The sequence below is a fragment of the Silurus aristotelis genome (genome assembly GCF_946808225.1).
Source record: "Silurus aristotelis genome assembly, chromosome: 1".
Classification (NCBI taxonomy): domain Eukaryota; kingdom Metazoa; phylum Chordata; class Actinopteri; order Siluriformes; family Siluridae; genus Silurus; species Silurus aristotelis.
Genome location: NC_139574.1, coordinates 26,654,744 through 26,662,741, shown reverse-complemented (window position 1 = coordinate 26,662,741; position 7,998 = coordinate 26,654,744). Strand labels below are relative to the sequence as shown.

The 7,998-nt window shown below is 42.1% G+C and overlaps 1 protein-coding gene across 2 annotated transcripts; it reads left to right on the top strand.

Moving 5' to 3' along the window:
• The first annotated feature begins 1,481 nt into the window (after positions 1 to 1,481).
• sp8b (sp8 transcription factor b) lies at positions 1,482 to 6,820 on the top strand. Of its 2 annotated transcripts, none has more exons than XM_083559800.1 (2): positions 1,482 to 1,781; positions 4,446 to 6,820. In XM_083559800.1, the coding sequence occupies exon 2, from the start codon at positions 4,479 to 4,481 to the stop codon at positions 5,793 to 5,795; it is 1,317 nt and encodes a 438-aa protein (XP_083415926.1). In that variant the 5' UTR covers positions 1,482 to 1,781; positions 4,446 to 4,478; the 3' UTR covers positions 5,796 to 6,820. The 2 variants fall into 2 exon arrangements, with proteins under 2 accessions (XP_083415926.1, XP_083415925.1); XM_083559799.1 differs by lacking the exon at positions 1,482 to 1,781 and adding an exon at positions 3,880 to 4,025.
• Positions 6,821 to 7,998: the final 1,178 nt, after the last annotated feature.

Here is a 7,998-nt window from a genome sequence, read left to right as displayed (position 1 = left end):
TGATCACCTGGCCTGTGGCTCTCCTCCAGTAGGTTTCAGTTCCGGGTCTGTGGGCTGTGTGTCTGGCAGTGGACTGGCCCTCTCTGAGGCTCAACCAGGCACAGCCATGCTTCCTGCTCCTCCTTTGTCACACCATTTGGGCTCTTGTGTCTGAGGCTCCTCTGCCCTGGCCTCACTTGGCAGCTCCATACACACAGACATCTGCTCGCTCTCTCTGTGACCTCCTACTGAACAGACAGAGCTGAGGCCACAACCGTGCTGCGTTTGCGATGAAAACCGATGTAGCCATATGATATTTAACAAAGTCGCTGGCCATTATGCTGAGAGTTATAGAATATCTCTGAGGAAATTCATGCAATTAATTTTTATATAAGACTGCACTTAGTAACTAATCACATAATACTGCTCTGGTAAACATGCAAACAGGTTTTTATGTATGTAGTTTTTATGTATGACTGTGTTGTAATGTCCTTATTGTCAAAGTTTAACTTAAAATGTTTTCATCAGTTAACCCTTTATAAATTATGATGTTATTTTCTATTATATGATGCTATTTAAATACAATTTTTAAGAGAATTGTGTAAAATGTCACAATCTACAAAAAGAGAGAAAACTATTTTAAGGTATCTTGTACGAAATCAGAATATAGACATTCCGCACAACATTAAACTTGTGCTTTATAAAATAAAAAAGAGAACAAAACCTTGATCACTACAGTAATTTGTGTATAACTCACTTATGCGTTATTTAATACGAGATCAGACTACAGCAATGCTTGAACTTGTGAAGTGACGCTTTGCTCAGAGAAGAAGAGAAGAGAAGAGAAGAGAAGAGAAGAGAAGAGAAGAGAAGAGAAGAGAAGAGAAGAGAAGAGAAGAGAAGAGAAGAGAAGAGAAGAGATGAGATGAGATGAGATGAGATGAGAAGCAAAAGGAGGGGAAAAGAGGAGAAGATAAGAGAGGAAATGCAAGGAGAGAAGTTGAGAAGAGAAGAGAGGAAATGATGAGAAGTGAGGAGAGGAGGAAAGAGAGGATAGGTAATGAGAAGAGAAGAGAAGAGAAGAGAAGAGAAGAGAAGAGAAGAGAAGAGAAGAGAAGAGAAGAGAAGAGAAGAGAAGAGAAGAGAGGAGAGGAGAGGAGAGGAGAGGAGAGGAGAGGAGAGTGCTTTTGCTGTGTCTCGCGCATTTGTTTTCCTTCCTCTACTTTTATGCGCAAGCGAGCGATATGAAGCGGGTTTTGTTTGCGTGCACTGGGCCAGAACTAACGCGATGATTGCAGCCACCGAATGGGCCGTGTCTGTCTTTAGCTCCATTTCGTAATGGCAACGCAGCCCTTACACGACAGAAGAAAGAGTGAGATAGGAACATCTGCTCAATCCGACAGGAACCTGAGCACCCTCCTCCGTCCCACTCCTCACTGTGTAGCTGCAGTTCAAAAGGGGAGCCTGCATCCTTTTTGTCCACAGGTGGACCAGATCTAGTTCTGTCACACATGTGTCTTGGCAGTCTTTAGTGATCGCCTTGATTTAAGATAAAACATTGAGAACGACAGGATTTTTCTTATACCAGTGTTTTATCAGGTGTCTAGAACACAAAAAGCAGTAATAGTGGGACTACGAGGAGGGAAGAAAGATAGTACCTTCAGTCAGATGTGGAAGGAGAAGACACTCTTTCACTCCGATAGCTCTAATTAAAGTCGCCTTTTTTCCGAACATAACGTTTATTCTCTGAGCTCGCGCGTCCTCGCTCGGACCCGGTGGCGCAGCCTGGGGGCGCAAACACGGTACGACTTCTCCTCCACGCACCCTGTTGCACATTGCTGCGCTTTATGGATCATTCAGGTTTAATGTTGTCCTCTTTTTTTTTTATTCAAGGCAGTGCGGAGAGTTATGGGAAATGCTGCATTGTGCGTCGTTTGGAAATAATTTTGTCTAAATATATATTTTTGATTAATTATTATTCTTTTTATAAACCCGTTTACTTTTTTTTTTTCAAGTCTTCAGCTCGAAGCTGGAGTCGCTCGAACCTGAACGCTTTATTTCTATGAATGAAAACGATGTTTCGGTTGTGGTGGTGTTGGTGGTGGGGGCATATTTAAGATATTGATAGAAACACGCGTTTATACAGTATAACGCTATGCATTTTGCTCGGATATTATTTGTACTCTGAAAGATTAAAGGCAACAGATTCTACCTTTTTAGCGTTAAGGTGCTATCCATCTTTCTATCTCCAGTCTGTATCTTTTACTTGAGGAGGTGCATTTGGTGCACCTTTAATTAGCTCTTATAGATTAAAGCAAAAGTGGGCTTTAGGGGCGAGTAGTGTAACGTATAGTTTTTTTTTATTTATATCTGCCAACAACACAAAACACCCAGGTGATGGAGGAAGTAAAGTTTGGTGTCGGTTTTTAAAACCATATTAGAGCTTCTGTATTCTTAAATTAAATTTCAGTGCTTATTTTTTTTGTTTAAATAAAATCAAAATCGATGTTGTCTAATCATATGTTACAGATGGGAGCTCTGATTGCTCTTCTTGTACTTTTTTCTGTGTGTGCAAATTCCCCGTGCTCTTATAATCTATGAAATCGTTCAGTTCTCCCTCTGTTTTTGGGGGGCTTTGCTATTAGCGTTATCGTTAGAGAGGGAATCAAGCAAACTGTTGTGCAAATCGAAGAAACAGAGAAATGAATCTGATCGGCCATCTATCACCGAGCGCAATAAAAGAGGCGACAAGGCTCAGGCCCATGATGTGATGAATCCTCCTTGGTCGTTTTAATTAACTTTTTTTTTTCCCTGCTGTCCTATAATGACCATACAGGCTGGTCAACGGAGCCGGTCAATAAGAATGTTAATATCAAACAAATAAAACTTCTCATGATTAAAACCTCCTGCTTTATTAAATTTGAAATTCAAATGAAATTTATGCTGTGCATGCAAGGCTGCATGTAAATAGAGTTCCCTCTCCTGCCTCATTATCCTGAGAGGATCCTGGTCTTCAGCGACCTCATGGGCGACATAATGTATTAGAGGCATCTCTATCACATCCGACAGAAGCCGAGAAATAGTTTACATCCAAAAATTGGGCGCGTTCAACCAGATTCACCCCCAGACATTTTTATTTTCATATATATGTCGTCCAGTTCCCTGAGAGAAAGTGCGTTCAGTTTAAACACTATTTACTGCACTTTTGACTAATTTAAAAGAAACCTAAAAAAAAGAAAGAAAGAAAGAAAGAAAGAAAGAAAGAAAGAAAGAAAGAAAGAAAGAAAGAAAGAAAGAAAAAACCGAAAGACGGATAATAAACTGTTTGATTTGAGGTCCAAGCCAAATAAATTATAATGCAGCAAATTTAAAACAATTATATAAATTTAAGTCATGGGTTTATTTTATTACTTTGAATTAAATATTTTGCTCTTTGATGAGAAATCAGATGAAATCCGTATACCTGCAGAGGAAAAAGTTTTAGGTGTGTTAAAAGTTTTAGGTGTGATAATAATAATTAAAATCCAATTAAAACATTAATCAAATATCATTGGCAATCAACACACGAGCGTCAATTATGATGCCCAAAATAGCAGATTAAATGCAAATAATAATAATAATAATAATAATAATAATAATAATAATAATAATAATAATAATAATAATAAAATGAATGTGCAACTTTTCCAAATTGCTCCAACTAAAATTATTCGAACAAAACAAAGTCCAACTTTTTCTGAACATTTCTGCCTCTCATTAAAGTCGCGCTCTTCCGCTCGCGGGATGAAGGAGGCGGAGGAACGTGTCGGGAGCGCGCTATTGATGACCTCACGCTAGAATGCGGGCCGCGTGAAAGTACGACCGCTCTGATTGGTCGCTGAGGTCACAGCGGCACTTCAAAGCCTGAGCAGAGCCTACAATTGTGCTGGAATGGGCGGACCACAGCATTGTATTGCACACCTCTAAAAAAACAGCGCTCTAATTCATAAATATAAAAAAGATCCTCTGAGGAGGGCACTTTTGTGATGGCAACTTCACTTCTAGGGGTGAGTCTAAGGAGTTTCTTGCTGGTTTAATTAGTCCTACCATTGTTCTGCCGAGGGGATTAAAATTACTTCGGTCAGCGAAGGAAAGACAGTCACTTGATTATGTTTTGAGGAAGCAAGTGAACAGATCCAAGCGGAGGTTCATTTCGACCCGGTTTCTATTCGAGCCATTTTTCTCATGATCATATTTCGTCCATGTTGGAATATTTATAATTATATATTCGGCCGGCGCCTAAAGTTAGTACTCGTTTTAACCTAGCTTTTTTTTTTTTTTTACCATCCAACCTACAGGTATGTCTTCTTACTATCTCAGTTACCTTCAAATAGTTTTGCCTGTTGCAGCAAGGAGAAGAGTTTTGCAGCTTTCTGTAAATGTTAAACGCTGTCTGTAAACTCACCTCTCAACTTGTTTTATTCCAGGAGGAGCCGCGATTAGGTTCGACACCTTTAGCCATGCTGGCTGCGACGTGCAACAAAATCGGGTGCCCTTCTCCATCCGCGATCTCGGATAACACGACGTCCTTTGGCAAGGGATTTCACCCGTGGAAGCGCGCCACGGCTAGCAGCTGCAGCCTGGGCTCGGGTTTATCCTCCAGCTTCGGCGTGACCAGAAACGGTGGCGCTCTGGCGGACTCGTTCGGGGCGAGTGGCACAACGGCGTCCAGCGCCTTCTCCCTGACACCGGGCGCCTCCTCCAACTCCCATCTCGGGAACGACTATCCCGTGTTCCAGCCGCCGGCGTCAAGCGCCTCTCAGGATGCCGGCCATCAGCCCGTGTTTATCTCCAAAGTGCACGCCAGCGTAGACGGCTTGCAGGGCATCTACCCGCGCATGAGCGTTGCGCACCCGTACGAGTCGTGGTTCAAGTCGTCGCACGCGGGACTGCCTACGGGCGATGTTGGTGCCACGAGCGCTTCCGCCTGGTGGGACGTTGGCGCGGGATGGATCGACGTTCAGAACGCGAACGGTGCCGCCGCGCTGCAGACCCCGCTGCACTCAGGAGGACTCCAATCGTCTTTGCATTCGCCGCTGGGCGGCTACAACTCGGACTACTCCGGTTTGAGTCACTCTGCTTTCAGCACAAGCGCGTCGCCACACCTGCTGACCGGCGGCCAGCATATCATGGACGGCTTTAAGCCTGTGCTCTCTTCCTACCCGGACTCGAGCCCATCTCCCCTGGGGGGCGCAGGAGGTGCCATGCTGAGCGCGGCCCCGTCTGCCTCACTAGCCGGCTCGCCCAGGTCGTCAGCGCGCCGCTACTCGGGCCGTGCCACGTGCGACTGCCCTAACTGCCAGGAGGCAGAACGTCTGGGACCTGCGGGTGCCAGCTTGCGCCGTAAAGGCCTTCACAGCTGCCACATCCCCGGTTGCGGCAAAGTGTACGGCAAGACGTCGCACCTGAAAGCGCACCTGCGGTGGCACACAGGCGAGAGGCCCTTCGTGTGCAACTGGCTGTTCTGCGGCAAGCGCTTCACGCGCTCCGACGAGCTTCAGCGGCATCTGCGCACGCACACGGGCGAAAAGCGCTTTGCGTGCCCCGTGTGCAACAAGCGCTTCATGCGCAGCGACCACCTGAGCAAACACGTTAAGACCCACAGCGCAGGCGGCTCCGCGGGGTCAGGCTCCGGCGGCAGCGGCGGAAAAAGGGGCAGTGACACCGACAGCGAGCACAGCGGGCCTGGGAGCCCGTCATGCAATTCCCCCGACCTGCTGCAGACCACCGAGGCACTTCCACAGAATATAAACGGCCGCGCCAACTCCCTCGATTAAAAGAGCTTAAGACCACTCTGGATTGGAAGCGGCAGGGTTCATGACCTTCACAAACAAGGTCCTGACGTTTACATAGAAAAAAATTAAGAACAACAGAGGAGCCAGTTTCACTTCATAACGTTGTCAAAACATAAAGTTGTGGTAACGTAAAAAAAAAAGTCAGCACTGGCCCGGACATAACCCTGTCACACAGTCGCAGGAAAGAAGATAAAAACTTTTGAGGAAAATCTGGGCACAAGGCGAATTTGCTCCAAAGGCCCATTTTGAATGGATTCGTTTCGGATACCGTCGAATTCGTTTAATCGAAGTATTGAAATGTCAATCAATGAAAGGGTCAGCAATGTTTCGCTTCTGTTCTGTTTCCTCAAAATAAAACAGTGGCACTTTATTCATGAACACTCCTAAAAATTTCACATGTGGTAACACGAATTAAGAATACACCAGTGTAATGTTGCCAAGTCTTTTGTTCTAATTAATTTCTTTAATGTTGGAAAAAATAGCATAGCATATATGTCGCACATTGGTCTTTATTCAGGAAAAATACAAAAGCTGACAATATTTGTATGAAATTTACTTATTTGCTATTGCTGAAAGACGAATGTACATATTGAAACTGTATAGAATAGTTTAGAGGATTACATACCTGTGTAAAAGTTTGGGTAACGTATTGTCCGAGATACAATTTTGTATAGTAGCTATTTTTAGTTGCATATTGACTCTAGTAAATATATTAAATTGTATGGGAGTGCATTTTTGTCGTCATATTTATCCATTAATTGGACTTCTTTTTTTCTTTTCTTTTTTTTTTACAACTGAATTATATTTTGCGGTCCAACAGATTCGCACCTTTAAACTGTAAAACTGAAAAACCGAAATGAATTCGCTGTTAAATCGGGTTTTATCATTTATGTCAGCATGCACATGTGAGGGAAACACTCATTTCTCTAGCGTTTTTTCCTCAAAAAAAACATGCCTCTCTTTCTCAAAGCCACTCAATAAAGGCAACGAGTTAAGTTTCCTATCAATTTGCAGTTTATCTGAGTTATTTGTCTTCTCCGGTCAAAATACAAAATAAAACAAGGCAAAAATATGATTTCAGTGAAAATAAAAAAAGTTGTATTTACTTATCGTTATAAACACCAAAAAAAAAAAGGTATATAACCATTTCTTTTGGACGAAGAACATTGGGACAGCCAAAGCAGCCAGTCTTCAGACTTACACAGTCCACTGATTTATTTTTTATTGAATTAACATTTTTAATGACACAATCCATAAAGCAGGAATATTCGATTTATTTATTTTATTTTGCCTTCTATTTTATGAAGGATAATTGTTAGGTAGCTAACTAAAATCTTGACAAAATTACAAAAAATCTTAAGGCTCGCAATATGGCGTTGTCTTCTATTGGAGTTGGAAAATTCTACTTTTTTTATTATATTCTTATTGTTTTTTGTTTTTGTTGATTCACATTAAACGATTCTGCATTTGTAAAAATTGTTTGAGGAAGTGTCAATTTATTTAACCTGATAGTTAGAGCATAGATATGAAAATCATAAAATTGACTACGTTCATTTTATAAAATTAACTTTTAAACGTAATAAATTGCACTAAAATATGTTCTAAATGTTTCAGTCTTATATAGTTGGTCATTTGTAATGAATCATCTGGATAAGTATGAAGGTTTGTTCCGATAAACTGTAGATTAATTATACACAATGAGAGAACCGCAGCTGTGTGGATTGAGTCACAGTGAACTCTTCTAAAAACCTTAAAAATGTTTCAAACACGTAGAAAACAATACGAGAAGAAATAGATTTTCCGACTGTGGACTGTTCATGGGTCTTTCACATGTTCCACACTTGTCTTTATCTTGTTTCTTTTTGTTTGTTCGAAGTTAGATAAGTGTAAATGCTCAACTGAAGAGTGACTGTGTGAGAAAAACGTGTCCGAGAACGCTGAAGTGTGAGTTAGCAGCGCCTCACCGCGGTCACAAACCGCAACAGCAAGGCGCTGTATTACATGGGCTAAATTTGTTCGGCAAAAATAAAACTAACTAAAAGTGAGAAAAAAGTAATAGAAAAGCAACAACTAAAATCAACACCCTGGCTGACTAAATTTCGCTTATAAAAAGCAACGCGATGTGCTGGGTCTGGGGCACACTTTGCGAAACAGGTCTGAAAGAAACAATTAGTAACTGCACTGA

Excerpts from the sequence above, each read along its gene's own strand:
- sp8b (XM_083559799.1), top strand. The coding sequence starts at position 4,005 with ATGGCAACTTCACTTCTAGGG. Across the intron at positions 4,026-4,445 it reads TGGCAACTTCACTTCTAGGG|GAGGAGCCGCGATTAGGTTC; the intron begins GTGAGTCTAAGG and ends GTTTTATTCCAG.